At 36.1% G+C, this 16,737-nt stretch overlaps 1 protein-coding gene across 1 annotated transcript in view; it reads left to right on the forward strand.

Moving 5' to 3' along the window:
* The window catches only part of CDKAL1 (CDK5 regulatory subunit associated protein 1 like 1), a 654,035-nt gene that overhangs the window by 284,019 nt on the left and 353,279 nt on the right, over window positions 1-16,737 (forward strand). The window contains exon 8 of the mRNA XM_003788378.3: window positions 6,473-6,576. Coding sequence (XP_003788426.1) covers window positions 6,473-6,576 — 104 coding nt within the window. The remainder of the gene's footprint in view (window positions 1-6,472; window positions 6,577-16,737) is intronic.

Here is a 16,737-nt window from a genome sequence, read left to right on the forward strand (position 1 = left end):
AAAACTCAAATTGACTCAGTGTGCTGGCATAATTCTCTATAATTCTACTCACGTTTGGGTTCAACAGATAAGCACATATTCTTAATGTTGTTAAAGTGTTGATTCTTTTGCTTGGCAAGGTCTTTGTTATTGCCCTGTGCCTTCTCCATTCCTGACTCCCCTTTCCCTGCCTGGTTGTGTCTTAGTAGATAACTTTCTACTTAGCATTTCTCCTGGCTGTGTAGCCAGGTATTGGCTTGACAGCTACTTTGTTCCACTCTGAAATCACCAATAGCTTTCAGTGTTTATTGATGTTCTAATGCCATCCAAGGCACTATATTAAATACTGAGTGAGATACATACCTGTTCTTAAGTAAACTGTAATTTAAATAAGAGAATTGAGATAAGCACACAATCAGGGATGTATTCCTACACACAGTGAGTCATTGTGTATTAAGAGAAACGCAGAGTGTAATTATTAAAACAAGAATTTCAGATGAGAATGGATGGGTCCTTGATTTGGCTATCTGTGTTACTTTGAGCAAGTTTCTCAATCTTTTTGAACCTCCGTTTCCTCTGCGAAAGTTAGGGGTAACAATAGTTATATCAAGATTGCCTGTGAGGGTCAATGAAACAATTAATGTGAAGTACATAATTGTTAAGCATTTTAGGTAAGCATCCAACAACCATCTTTTACTATTATTATTAGCCATTCTTCCCCCAAAGCACTTTTAAAGGTTGCGATGATTTTCATGGGGATTGATGGGTGATAGTGATAAGGATAACTCTTTCATATAGAAGGAATGATGAGCAAGGTAGGGAGTGAAAATAGATGGGAATAACTTTTTGAAGCAAGAGATTGAGCTAATGCGGATAGAATATGAGAAAATATAGCTGCAGTTGTCTTCAGATTTTGAACATATATTTTAGTGCAGAAGGAAAATAACTGGAAAGGGCACCATTAAAGATAGAGATGCGAAGTACTGAGATAAGACTCTGGAGTTGGGAGAAAAGGTGGAGTCCGTGACCCTAGTGCAGGAGATTCATTGTAGGTAAGAGGAGTTCGGGCCTCAGGAAGTTAAATTTGGAATTTTGTAAGTATATTCTGCTAGTTTTTCAAATATGTCATTTTTCCTTTGCTTGTTAAGGATTCCGATCTTAGGAAACAGGTATTGGGTTATCATTTGAAGATCTAATTTGACTTTATGCTGGTACATGTATCTCCTGTATTTGTTTGAAAGATCAAAAAGTTTATAATTTTCCTGGAAAAACATTTAAAATCCAGATGAGGGTACACAATAGGTTATATTTAATAATCAAGTCTGACACAGCCTACATTGTGTGACTTCTTTGTTTCTTGGAGTTTTTTTTTCCCCCCTTCGTTTGATGGTGCTTCAGTATAGAAGAATGTAGGCTTATTGCTCTGTAATGTTGGAAGCATTGAGAGCTATTATACTGTATCAGTTTATTAAAAGTAAGGACTAAAATACGTGAGTGGAATGGAACATACTGGTCTGAAGTATCAATATGCCAGTCGGAGTAGTTTTTGCATATTCAATTTATTTTCCACCTGAAGCAGAGAGAAGCAGAAGGCTGAGTCAGGATACGCTTTAGTTTGCTCTCATGTAAAAAGGCGGGAGTATGGTTGACTTCTTAAGACTATAGCTCTGATTTTTAAATTATTTCAGAACTTGTGATAGCTAAAGATGCTCTTTCTAAAAAGAAAAAATTGATGTTGAAATTTCTTTATGTAGTTTGAGTATTGAACGGGCATGTTTGAATGTTTAAAACTTTTGAAATATTTTAACATGTGAAAATTCACTGTTATTTCATTTGTTTAGCTTATGTAATTTAAAAACCTTCTGCCACAGATGCTTTTTAAGACTTCTGAGTTATACTGCTAAATTAAATACTTAATCTCTCATTCTGCCTTTGAGACTTTTAGTTATTTCCTGGCCTGTGGCCATCGGGCAACCTGTGTAAAGATTAGTCAGCACGGCGTGGTAGCTCTGCCCTCCGTCACAGCTGTCCCGAGGCCTACTCAAGCTTTTGCATCTTCCTTGAAGTTCAACAGCCATTTCATTTGGTTTTGGCTTTCAACAGTCAACCTTCAAAGATCTTTTGTTTTCTGACAGTTGAAGAAATTGGCTCAGTGTGCTTACTCTGAAGACAGTTATTTAATTGTTTACAGATAACTGAAACTGTCTTTTAAAGGTTTCTATTATGAATTTCTTTATTTTATGGGAAGCTTATCATGTGGAAATGATTGGCCAACATAATTCCTGGTGACTGGAAAAGCGGTTTTTAAACCAAAAAGCATCGGAAAGCTCATTCTTTCATTTCTGATTTTGCTCTGCATTTCCCCCCTGTGTCTTATAACAAATCTCTCTCTTTTTAAAAAGTAAGATATAGCAGATTTAATGCTTGAATTGGTGCTGTTGCAGCATGCTTTAAGAAATGTGCTCTTAAGAAATTATCACGTTTTCAAAATGGTATCACGTATTGTGGGGAAAGATGAACCCATCTTATACAATAAAGAATGTGGAACTTGAAAGATATCTCACCAACCATAATTAAACTGAAGGGAACAGTTCAGGAAGAATATTTTGAATTCTTTGTGTAATATTTATACTTACTGGCTTGAGTATTGTAAATTTTTCAGAACATCATCTTGTTTAATTTAAAATTTTTAGTTTATTTTCTTTCTTTCTTTCTTTCTTTCTTTCTTTCTTTCTTTCTTTCTTTCTTTCTTTCTTTCTTTCTTTTTAAAGTTCATTTTCATTAGTGATTTTCCATGAGGGATATACATTTCCACCTTCATTAAGTAAGACAGGAAAATATGATTTGGTTTCCACAGTTGGCTTTTAAGCCAGCCTATCAGCAACACATCCTTTCCATGGGTACACCTGGAACATGATAAGGCATAATTATTTCCTTACAGAATTGTTTAAAAACAGTCACATTAAACAGCTAATGTATAACACTCACTAATGACTTACTGCTTACAGACACTATTTTAAGTGTTTTACATGTTATCAATCCATTTATGTTATAAATATATTTCCCTTCCTTCCTCCTCTTGTTTTTCTTCCCTGCCTTTTGCCCCAGCTGGCTTTTCTTAAGATAGTAGCTTTTAAGAAACAGTCCAAGTCAAAAATATTAGTACAGGTTGAATATCCCTTATCCTAACAGCTTGGGACCAGAAGCGTTTGGCATTTCTGTTTTTTTTTAGATTTTGAAATATTTGCATATATACAATGAGACATCTTGAGAATGGAACCTAAGTCTAAACACAAAATTTACTTATATTTCATATACATCTTATACACATAGCCTGAATGTAATTTCATTTATATTTTAAAATGATTTTGTGCATGAAGCCAAGTTCTGATGCATTTTGACCTCAATTTATCACATACCGTGAGGTGTAGAATTTCCACCTGTGGCATCAGGTCAGCACTCAAAAAATTTAGAACATTTCAGATTCAGGATCTCTGGATTTTGATAGGCAGTAGCATCCATTAACGTTGTCCACTTAATTTATGGGGCTCTCCATTGGTCATAGGGCAAATAAGAGAAAGAGATCCTGAGACCTGAAGTGGTATTAAGTGGTAGACATAGCGGATTGCTTGGAAGGATGCTGGTTTAACTTGGTGCCTGTCACAGAGGAAATCATAGGTAAATGTCAGGGCCTGCTGCGGTGAGTGGACCATGAGACACTTGAGGAAGCAGGCAGAGAGAACATGGGGCTTCAAGAGAACACTGCAGACAGAGCTTGAGAATCTGAGCTGGAGAATTCAAAACAACAGGCAAGTCACATGAAGTGGCACATTCTGCCATAAAAGCGGCAGGAGAATGAAAAATAGAACTTGTAAACATATAAGGATGAATGGTTTGGCCCAGTGGTGGATGGACAAGAAGTTTGGCTTTAGATTTCCAAAGAATAATGGAGAGAAATACATATTTTAAATAAATAGATGCATATACAAGAGGATAATACTGGCCATCTCTCTGAATATATGCTATATCACTTTACTTTTCTTTTCTTTTTTTTCTTTTTCTTTTCAGTTTTTGGCTGGGGCTGGTGGCCTACATCTTTGAGCCACAGGCGCCACCCAACTTTACTTTTTAATTAGAGATTGGGTCTTGCTCTGCTGCCCAGGCTGGAGTGCAGTGGTATAATCATAGTTCACTGCAACCTAGAGCTTTTGGGCCCAAGTGATCTTCCCACCTCAGCCTTCTGAATAGCTGAGACTATAGGCACATAGTCTAGGCCTAGGTAATTTTTTTTATTTCTAAATTTTTTTATAGTGATGGTGTCTCTCTATTCCCCAGGCTGATGTCAAACTTCTGTTCTGAAGTGATCCTCCGGCCTGCGCCTTCTAAGTAGCTTAAATATGCTATATTACTTTTTCATGTCAGATGATTTGCTTGTCTTATTATTTGCATTTGTACATAGTTAGAATGTTTGACACACATTTATTCTGGGAAAGAGGAGCTTGGTATGGAAACGGTTTAGAATTTGAAATCTGGCAAGCCTGGATTTGAATCTCAGCTGTTACATGACCTTGAGCAAGTTAGTTATCTGGTTTCTTAAGGTAGATTCTTGCCTGTTAAGATGGAGATAGGAGCACCGGAGTCTGGAAAGGTCAAATGAGACATCAATAACAGTGTCTGGTCCTCTGTCAGGGATTAACAGAAGTGAGCTACCCTCCCTAGAAGAGGACACCAGAATCGTTTTCTCCTCTTGTTATGGAAAGGATAGAAATTACAAAGAGAAGGGTGGGAAGGTGGGGAGGGCTTGGTGTGCTCCCACCTAAGGGGCACCTTTAAGGGTATATGACACACCTGCTGGGCGCAGGACAGAACTACAGCAGGGACTTTAGCTAACAAATGTAAACATTGTAACCTAATTGTTTGTGCCCTCAAATTAATCTAAATTTTTAAAAAAGAAATTATAAAGAGAAGATATACAATTGGGAGAGTAAAACCTCCACTCATAAGAGGCCACAATGGGTGCTTATGAAAGCAAAAGTAAATTGTTAGGAGGAAGGAAGTTTAGCAGTTTAAATTATGTAGTCAGATAAATAGTAAAACACATTTCAGAATGTGTGTTACCTAACTTAAGGGTTTCATGCAAAAATTATCAGATGTTAAGTACTGCATATTTGCTAAGTGTAGTATGGTTCTTCTGTATTGTAAAGGCATCTGTGAATGGAATTACACGTTGGTCAGGTTCCATTATTAAAAGTTACATTTTTCTCACTAGTGAAATTTTAAAGTATTTATATAATGATGGTCCCTGAAAATCTTGCTACTCATTATAACAATTGAATTACTGAACAGATGTTCTTTTTTGTTTTGTTCAGTGCTGTTGAGCCGTATCTTTTTGGCATAAGACTATTTTAGTATTTTGTATTTGTATCTGTTTCTTTTGTTTTGTAATAAGAAATCTATTTAAATCATGTTTTATAATTATAAGACCAGAACCAGCATTTTAGTTTTAAAAAGATAATTCTTTATTATGTTAGAGACTATTGGCCCGCCTGAGCAAGAGTGATACCTTGTCTATACTAAAAATAGAAAAGTTAGCTGGGGACAGTGGTACATGCTTGTAGTGTCTGCTACTCAGGAGGCTGAGGCAGGAGGATTGCTTAAGTCAAAGGAATCTGAGATTGCAGTGAATCTGAGGTTGCAGTGAGATTGGGTCTTGCTTTGCTGCCCAGGCTGGAGTGCAGTGGTATAATCATAGCTCACTGCAACCTGCAGCTTGCCGCTGCCCCCTGAGTGATGCCACTGCACTCTAGCTGGAGCTACAAAGTATGACTCTGTCTCAAGAATAAAATAAAATAAAATAGTTTTGAGAAGTAAGTCTGTTTTTAGATTTTCTAAAGCTAATAATGTCATTCTGCTTTTTTACTTTCGTATATGATCTCAGAGAACACTCACTAGATATGCTTTAATATCCTTCTCTGATTTCAGGGAGTAAAATGTATTATCTGAAAAATTTCAAGGGTGTATTTTCTTATGAGAATGCTATGTTGTCTATTTATTCTTACATCATTAGTAAAAAGTTAAAAGTATGCTTTGTCATTTCTGAGTAATATGTACACGTGATATTAAACTTTTCTGGTTATACGATGGGTGTGTTGGTGGTTTACAAAAAACAGCTGCGGGTCTTGAACTTCTTTTGATTGGTTAATCATCACAAATATTTATAAACTTTGTTCTTCATGAATATGTATATTTTTAGATAACTTACATGATTTGCACAGCCATTCTGAAATAGTTGAAACTTACAAGAATTTCAAATTTTGGTGCCTGGTGAAAATAAAATAAATATGCCAAACATGGCAAATATTTGTTCTTGAATCCCTTATATAATCTAAACAAATGTTATTAAAATAGTGCTTTATGTTTTGGGATCCCCCCATGTTAAATACACACTATCTTTAAAAATTTGAGCCTCATTTTTTTCCTATCATTTGAACAGGTGTCTCAACGCTTGTACCTACTGCAAAACTAAACATGCCAGAGGAAATTTGGCCAGTTATCCAATTGATGAATTAGTAGATAGAGCCAAACAATCTTTTCAAGGTAAGATTTTCTAGAATTATATGCAAAGTTCTTAATAAGTTGTATCGGTCTTCTCAGTCATCCTTTAATTTAGATACCTTCTTTAGCTTTGTTAAAAGTTTAGAAATATTTTAGCTCAACTAATAGAAGATTGTACCAGATTTAGTCACTCAGGTATATTTACATTAATTACTCTTCTTTTACTGTTCTATTATCACTCAAAGGTGAGTGACATATTTCAGACTTTGTTATGAAATAGACAAAACGTAAATTGATGAAATGAAATCCATGAACCTTTGGTATCTGTTAAGATTTTTGTGGACTGAGTGAAGATTTCTTTCTTCTCTCTGTGGCATTTTTGGACTATTTAGAAAATAGTGCTCATTAAGGCTTCCCAGAGTTGTTGAAGGAGAAGTTGGTAGGCTTTCCTGTCAGTCAGTAGAGAAGCTCGCCCCCCGCCCCTCATTTACAGGAATGGTGGACCAGTAAAGAGTGGTTCTGGGGACACTTCTAATGAGAATAATGCTTTGTTTGGGGTGACCAGCTACTTCTGAGTCATCACTTGCTGGAAAATGTGATTATCTAGGTATCTCTCAGCGTATACTTAAGATTTATCTTTAACGTGAGTCACAGTTGTGTTGGCATATAACTGCTTAAACCATAAACTTCCTCTTTTGTCTTTATTTATAGTGTGTGTATGTAATAGTGTTGTGTTTTTGCTCCCAACATGAGATAATTTCTTGTCTTCTAATCTTGTGGGTTAATAGTTATTGGCAATATACTTTTCCTTTTAGCAAATAACTTAGAGTGCTATTTTCAGTACTTCAAACCCTGAATGTCAGAAAGTCTGAGTTCCAAACTCATTTCTTTATTTAGTCTATGTAAAGCTTTTACCAACATGAATTTGGAATGTTCCTTTTAATAGAGATAAATTTACCCATGGTTGGTTTATTGACACCGCCCAATAATTTGTTTCTCTGTATTCTTAGCTCAGTCGCTTCCAATGTTCACATTCAACTCGTGTTGAAAGAGAAATGAAGGAAACTCATTGACTCTTGTCAGGGCTCTGTTTTTAGAGCTAAGTTATTGTCTGATGTGAGGAAAAACCTGAGTGGTTATCGTTTCTGCAACATGACTATTAACTTTAAGGATGTTTTAGAAAGGGTGAAAATTTGCACAGAAACCTCATCTGTTTGAAAATGATATCTTGTTTTTTTTAGATTTTTTTTTATTAAATCATAGCTGTGTACATTAATGCAATCACAGGGTACAGTGTGGTGTTTTCACATACATTTTGAAATACTCTCATCAAACTGATTAACGTGGCCTTCATGTCATTTTCTTAGTTATTAAGACATTCATACTCGGCTTTTAGAAAGATTCATTTGTACCCTTGTAGGATAAACCATAGAGGTGACCCCATCAATCACCCTCCCTCCTCCCATCCACTCCCTTCCCCTCCCCCTCCCACCTCCCTTCCCGTATTCTAAGGCTATAATTAGGTTATAACATTCCTATGAAAGCTATAAATTAGTTTATAATTTAGGGCTGTGTACATTGGATACTTTTTCTTCCATTTTTGTATCTTTACTGGCATTCTATATTGGTTGTTTTTCTATATGTCTGTCAGATAATGGGGATACTAAATATACCTGATCGATCTACCAAACATTTCAAATTAGAAGGTGTGCTAATTAGTACCTTTTCAACATTATGCATTTCTAAATGCAACTGTATATAATTTTTAAAAATCTTGTATTTCATTTTAACTGAAAATTAATTTGAAAAATTTAAAACCATAAACTCATCAGATAAGAAGTCAAAGTATTCTCTTTACTACACTCGTCTATCCTCACTTGTAACTGACACTAACATTTTGATCCGATGTCTTTGTGATGTTGTATGGACACGTTTATGTAGTATGTGACCCGAGAAAATAACAGACACATAATTTTTACAAACTGATTATAGGATTTTTCTGAAGTTTTCAAGCTTAGCTCTCTGATTTACCTGTAGAAATGCCCTCAGAGCCACAGAGGTACAGAGTATTGGCTCTGCTGGACTTTAGTTAGTTAACATCATCATATCCTAGTGATTTGGGCCAGTAACGGTAAGTGAATCAAAGAATATATCAGGGATTAGCAGCGATTCAATTGCTGTTTGTACAGAAAGTATTAGAAGATTACTCTTATCATTGGTAAGATATGTAAGCATCTTTTAATTACCACTAGTAAAATTTTTCACTTGTCTTGTTTTATGTGTATTAGAGTTCAAACGAAATGCTAGTTTTTAGAGCCAGTGTGTTCAGGAGTATTTGAAGTCCTGAATTATTTGGTGCTCTTTGCTATAGGCAGAATCTGGCTTTGAAACACTGCTCTGTTTCTATTGCCAACTAGCCACACGATCGGAATAAGGTATCTGACCTCTCCAAACTATGGCTTTCTTATCCCTGTAATGTTAGTGTTGTTTGTTATGAGAATTTGAGGTAACATATGTGAAGTAGTTGGCTATGTCAGTATTTCAAAGACAACATTTTATTTTAAGGAATTTAAAGTGAATCTTTTGAGAATATTGCAACATCCATAACAGAGATATTAATGACTACAATCAAATGACAGTTTTTCTTTTCTTTTGTTTTATTTCAAAGTGTTATAGGGGCACAAATATTTTTGGTTACATGGATCGTTTTTATGATGCTTGAGTCAGGGTTACAAGTGTAGGTTTTCGCTCATCGCCACCTCCCCCGCCCTCACCTGCTTTCCTTGGAGTTTTACTTCTGGCTGTGCACGAGCATCCTTATCGGTTAATTCCAATTGAGTAGTAAATGTGTGTTTGTTTTTCCATTTATTGGATATGTCAGGATAATGGTCTCTAATTCCATCTAAATTTTGATTTTTAAATGTTTTCTGAAAAATGTGTAGCTAGAAATTATTTAGTGTAACAGTTATCTTTCATTTTCTAAATTTGAGAAATACAGATTTGTGCTAAGGATGGCCTTATAATTCCTTTTCCCCAAAGGAAATATCAGTCTGTAAGGTCACATTTTAAAGAGTGAATAGCACTATCTTTTTTCTACAAAAAACATTGAGATTTTGATGATCTTATAGAGATCCCAAGTTTGAATTTTAAAATCATGAAGAATAATTACAAAGGTAAACATGCCACAAGAAATAACCCATGTTCTTCTTCCTGTGACTTGTGCATATTTAGTTCTTTAAGAATTCAGATGTTAGGAATATTCTTTGGGCCAGCAACCCTAAAATGCTACTTTCTACCGTGATTAGATTGCCTGTTCTGTAATGAACAACATAGTTGTATGGGAAGTTGCTCTAAGCTGAAAAATCTAAATATGCTGCCGGTGAGCGTTAGAATGATGTGTAAAGCCACCCTATCAGTGGGAGTTAAATTTCCTGTCCTGCCAGTGGCGTTTCCTTCCTTCTGTCCATGTTTAGTGTCAGCTGGCCGTGGGAAGCACACATTGATTTTCCCACTCTGGGCCAATTAAAGCCCAGATTGCCTGTCATGTGATAGCTCTTATTGGTAGCGTATATAAGATCATAATTTTATTCTGAATAGCACATTTATCAGGCATTTTATATTCCTAAAAATTCATTTCCTATTAGTCTAATGAATGAAGAAACTAAGGGCTAACTCCAAGGCAAGGCAGCATTCAGAAGAGGTTCTGAAATAATCACGAAATCATTCTGAATATAAAATGGCCTCCAAAGTACTAAAAATATGGTGAATGTGCATTCAGCTGCCAAAAAATGAGAAAGAGGGCTCGGTAACTTTTGAATGGATAGCACTAAACTAAAAATTATTTATATTTTTAAATAGATACTTCAGTATCTTTTATACATAAAATATATGTATTTAATTGGTTTCCTAGCCTTTTTCCTTTCTTCACCTAGCCCTTTTGACATTTTCCCTGAGTATTTTTACTTTCTCAGTGTAAAAGGTTTTTGACTTTTGTGGTGAGTTCTGCATATGAATTTAAAATTTACCAGGCAGCTTGTGGGTGTCATCTCATTGTTCTTACAGATTGTTGGGGGCCTTCCTTTTTACCACTTACCTGTGCTGAGATTCAGATTTTAAAAATTCCTAGGATTAACAGTGTTTGAAGGCTGGGGTTGCTGGGTGTCACCTGGTTGCATTTTAGATATCTAGAAAAACATCGTCGAGAGGTGACCAGTACTTTGTTGGGGCCAGAATGAATTTACAAGCTAGTGTTTTCTAGGATATTTGTATTGATTTTTCTCTAGCAGCTAATCAATCAGTTTCAGTTGTATAAGTGATGGAGCAAACCTTTTTAAGTGTGCTGGGTGAGTGGTGTGGAAACAACACCTTTCACTGCTGTCTCTGGAATCAAAATGTAGAGATGATGGATGAGCTGTTTTTATAGCTTTCGTGTGCTTTTCTAGATCTCATTTGTGTCTTGCTACTTTTTTTCTCTTTCGTAAATCTGAAAAGCCCCTGCAAAATAAGTGGCATAAACTGGCTGTGGAAAGGTAAAATAAATTAAGATGAAATATTCAGAACAAGAAGAAAATTGATGCCTAGTGATTTCAATATTAATGTTGGAACTTTTAAAAGCAATAAATTCTGATGTATTTCAAGACTTGCAAAGATACTGCCTATTGTATGTAAGATTAATTAATGAAATACAACTGCAGAACATAGCTTTCTGCCCTTTTAGAAGTAGGAAAGAATGTAAACAATATTTGATTTTCAGTTACCTGAGCTTCACATTGTTCAGTTATATGGTTTAAATCAAGCCACTTTTGACTTTAGAGATGAGTACTATATATTGATTTTGATCCAAGATCAAAATGCAGCCAATAACTATATTCTATTAATTTATGTGGCAATGAAATTAAATGTCTCTTTAATTCCTCTATTTTTCATTTGTGCTATATTTAAATAAAACTGAGAAATCTATGTTTTCTATAGGATTAATGATGTTCATTTACATGTTTGTTAGACATTGTCTGCTTCCAAAAAGGATTTTAGGTAGCTTGTACTGAATGATTGTACGTAATAGACCATGGAAATAAAAGCTGCGTAAAATGCTGTATTATGTTTTGAAAGAGAGCAGGTAATTTTACCAGCAGATGAATCCTGGTTCTTAAGAAGCACAGGGAAATAATTTATATAATTTGATCTGAGTATATAAAAGGAAGGATATAGTTTGTCATGAGAAGGCTGCATGTATAAAGACTCTGAACACTAAGAATTATTTTCATACATCATTTCCAAAGAGACATAATGAAAATGCTTTTGACTAGTAATATATAGCTATTAAAGATATGATCTCCACAGGGTTTTTTCCTTGTTGACACTTAAACTCCCCCCAAATATAATATTAAAATGTAACTTTTATCTAACATTTTCATGAGTACTAATGTACATAATACACATAACTTGGTAGGGGGCACAATGCCCCAATAGCTATTTACCAGATATTCAGTTTAAATAAGTTAAGAGTAATAGCTTTGATTTTAGGGAATGTTAGTTAAGGCCATCCATGGCAAGAGCTGTAGTAATTTGCATGGCCTTTGCCTATGCGTATCTCTGAGTTCCTGGCAGTGGTGTTCAAACTTCTCTTAGCAACAAAACGAACGCTTTTTCTTCAAATGAAATTTGAAACAGTAGAGGCAAAATTGCCATGGTTGAAGTAGAAATGGGGCCCCAATTAATGAAGCCTTTCCTAGTGATTTGGATCCAGCCAGAACCTGCTGGCTTAGATTAGTGTTTTCTGGTGTATTTCTTAACACTCTAACGCAAGAGCAGGAGACATGTACTTAAAGGGCCAGACAGTAAATATTTAAGCCTTCATGAGCCATAGGATCTGTGTTACAACTTGATTCTCCCCTTGTAGTCTGAAAGTAGCCACAGACAATATGCAAATGAATGGGCCTGGCTGTCTTCCAATAAAACTATATTTATAATAGGAGTTCATGAGGAAGGGGTTCCATGGTCAATTTTGGGTGATGCTAACTTAAATTAAACAAGATTTTATTTGGCAGAACTTCCTGTTGTCCCTAATATGCTAACACAGTATAAATCCCCAAGAGAAGGATATAGTCTTTAGAAACCAATGTTAGTCTAGAAAAGTTCTCAAATCTGTTTATTTGAGCCACTTGGCAATCTTATAAAATCAAAACCAAATGTATGTCTGTATCCCATCCCTGACAATTGCATCACAGTTTCTGTGCATAGAGACCTTAACACTTTGTAATATGTAGGTGGTTCTGTCATATAGCCAGAGTTGAGAACTGGGACTGAGAGCCACTAGTCTAGACAATTTTTTGATTGAAACTATGAAATGAGCTGATCCTGTCAACTCTTTACTGAGAGGAGTCTGAGGAGGAACCTTCAAGGATTCGTAAAGGATGGCTAAGTTGGGGAAGGTGGAGGGGGGCACCCTGTGTTGTTAATTTGCTGATACCACCCTAAATAGATAATGGATAGCTTCAAAATCCAAAGGTACTTATTTAAGTTAAAAGGCTAAGGGCTTTTTGTTATCATCTAAGGCATCACAAAAGAGTCAACTGACATTTAGGGAGCATTTACTGTTGCATGTGTAGGAATTAAAAAGATGGAAACCACATAGTCCTTGTTTTTAAGAACTATTGCCCCACCTAGTTTAGAAGAAACAAGAATAGCCTGTTGGACTGATGAGAAACCAAGTGTTGGGGTAACACAAATCATTGAGACTTGTAACTTCAATAAGTGCCTTTGGATTTTGGAACCATTCATTATCTGTATAGAGCAGTGTCAGCAAATTGACAACACCGTTTTGCCCCTCCTCATTCCCTAGCTTAGCCATTCTTTGCTAATCTGTGAGGATTCCACTGTAGCCGCCCTCTCAGTGCATAGTTCTTGTTAGCCACTGCCACTGGATTATACTTTGTATTTGAGATGAAATTTGTACACATTCTGAATCCCAAGGCTTATGTGATGCTAGAGGCCTTTGAGAGAAAGAAACCAAACATTGACTCTGTAACTAAACTAACTATTGGAATGCTGTAGTCGTTACTTTTCTATTCATTCAACAAATATTTGTTGAGCATTTATTAGAAGCAGTCTCTGTTTCTGCTAATAGGCACATCCTTTTAAAAAGCTGTGATAACAATACATTATTACAATCAGTCTTTGATTACTTCTGCCAGTGAGATGGGGGAACAGCAGGCTAGGTTTGCTGATAATTCAGCGAGCAGTTTATGCTTGCTGTGGGAAACAAGGACATGATCCCAAGCCTCTTTAACAGAATGACATTTGTTCATAATTCTGAGTTTTCTTAGTTTAGAAATTAGTTTATATATAGCCAAAGTACAGAACATGTGGAGCCTCTGGGTGGCACCTGTGGCTCAGTTAGTAGGGTGCCGGCCCCATATACTGAGGGTGGCAGGTTGAAACCCGGCCCCTGCCAAACTGCAACAAAAAAATAGCCGGGCGTTGTGGCAGGTGCCTGTAGTCCCAGCGACTTGGAAGGCTGAGGCAAGAGAATTGCCTAAACCCAGGAGTTGGAGGTTGCTGTGAGCTGCGTGATGCCACTCTCCTGAGGGTGATAAAGTGAGACTCTGCCTCTACAAAGAAAAAAAAAAGAAAGAAAGAAAATGTGGAGCCTCTGCGAATATCTTTTTGCATCTATCCTATGAAAATCATAGTGTAATCATTGCTCACTGCTAGTGGTGAATTTTATTTACTAATTTCTCTGTTGTGTTCTATAAAATAATGTATACATATACAGTTAAGTATAAAAATACAGAAAATGAAGAGACCCTGGGGAAACCAGTAAGAATAGAAAATTCAAGACTTGGTGGGAAATTGGGACACAGGAAAGTCAGCCGTAATCACATGTGGTTTCTAAAAGCAAGCTGCAGATTTGACTCTGAACATCTCGAAAGCTTATCGTCTTTAAGGGGAATAAAAAATACCAGCCTGGCATTAGATTTGAAAAGTTTTTACATAGGAGGAGCTCATAGGGGGATGCTGAGGGAGGTAGTAGGTCTCAACAGCATCCTTTTAACACTCCCATCCTGTGTTTCTGAAGGTTGTCTGTTTTGGCATTCCTTATAGAACTTGTAGATATGCCTTGAAAAGCATCACACTCTGAAGGGATTTTAGGGAGGTTAAGACAATGCAAAGTACTTGCTACTCACTGGTAACCTGGCCCCTTTCCTAGCTGTTGGGTGCCACACATGTCACGGAATCCTGCTATAAAGGCTGATAGGTTAGGGGTTTGCACACTGAAGGTTATGTTGTGAGGTGATCTGTCTAGGTACAGGAAGGAGATTCTGTAATTTATATTTATTTGTATTTTTACATTCTTTATAGTTTTCTTTTGTACACGTTTCACATTGTATGTCACATATCAGTATGAATAGAATTAATAAATACATCTGTGGGAATACATTTTAAAATTTTTAATTGATTGAGGGAAGTGATATTCAAAAATGTGGAGACTACCAAGTTAGAGGAAGAAATGGCCTGCCCATTTTCCATTGTAAATATGATTCTTTCATCTAGGCATTTGGTTCGAATAGGGCAGCAAGTTCTGTGTTCTCTATCAAGATCCTGAGGTGCCTGTATTCTGTTTTGATTGAGTGAAAAATCCATCTGCTCTTAAGATCAAGGAAGCAAATAACGAAGTTTATGCCCTTTGGAGGAGAACTGGTGTACTTCATGAAGACTCTTGCCTTCATATTGAGCCAGCTATGTATCCCTGCTCAGAGGAAGAGGGAGACGCTGCTTGTTTGCCCATTCCTTCCATCTGTGTGTTAGGACACTAGAAGACTGAACCAAGAGGGAATCGGTGTCAGACATATGTGGCAGTGTGTATAAGCATTTCGTAGAATCTCGGTGAATATTGAATGAGCATCTAATGAGCGTAGAATTGATCTTACCTGGTGACAGTCCGTATATGACTTGGGGCCAATAATGAAAATATAGTATGGAAAAGTTATATTTCCAAATTGAGCGAGAGAGATTGCTTCATATTGCTCTTCCAACACAGTTAAGTACTCTGTCTCATAACACGGGGCTGATAATGCAGTGACGGTGGCTTTGTAAATTTGTAATGGAGAAAATTACTTACCATGGGAGATCATTTTCTGATAGTTAACGGTTGTCTAATATTTTACCAAAAGGGTTATGTCCACTTAGGTCCACGTATATAGTTATAAATAAATAAATACATATTTGCTTAGATATTATTCTTGTACTAAAGAGAATTCTCTTAACCCATTTTGGTGACAAGACATAAAACTTAACCAAGTGTTTATTTTTACAGTTTAAACTGAGGCCATTCAGTCTCTGGGATGATATTGGTGAACTTTAAAGGCTGCAAGTTAGCTTTGGAAAGTTGTTTAATGGAATTTTAATAGCCCTGGAAAGATGTGAAAGTGATACTGCTACCTGGTGGTTTGTAAACCTGACCTTTGTGAGATGTTTTCTGGGCAAAAGTACTACTTTGTGATGCCAGCAGCTTTTATTGATTCTGCAGACTCTGCAGTTCTCTAACACTGGCTGTCAATTCATTCCAGTTGAAAAATTATTAAATTTCTTCCCCTGCTTGTGTGGATATTAAATTGCAGTAAACATACTTGCACAATGTCAGGTACAGCAAGCACAATCTTCTGCATGGAAAAAAAATGTTTGTTAGTAGGACCTTGGTTGCTCTGCAGAGGTTATAAATTTCTCTATTTCTTTTTATTTGTTGCTCTCAGTTACGCTTTTTATTTCTCTTGGTGAGTTCCAGCACATTTCTTGTTATTTGTAATGTAAGAAAGAAAAGTTTGGTTTAGATTGCTGACTTTTTAAAACACACCCTTTAGTTCATCATTTCTAGAAGGTCAACAAGAGGGAAACCCTAGGAGCATGAGGATTTAACTAGTGACAATATAGTTGGGCATCAATGAGAAAGATTCGATGAAAGAGCAAATTGAATCAAAAAAGAATGGATCATCAGCATACACTCTACATAGGGCTTTTTGATTTGTTGAATGTTAGTTAAGGAAGGTAAATGATGGTGAGAAAGTAATCATTTATAGAAATAGAATTTAAACTTTATATCTCGGACTATAACCCTCGGAACTCTGGGGGTATGTTTGAAATGCAGATATCTGGCTAAATTCACAAGTCAGTGGTCTTACCATAGGCCCTGGAATTTGCATTTTT

Source organism: Otolemur garnettii, unplaced genomic scaffold (genome assembly GCF_000181295.1).
Source record: "Otolemur garnettii isolate 467f Iridium unplaced genomic scaffold, OtoGar3 scaffold00026, whole genome shotgun sequence".
NCBI classification, from domain to species: Eukaryota; Metazoa; Chordata; class Mammalia; order Primates; family Galagidae; genus Otolemur; species Otolemur garnettii.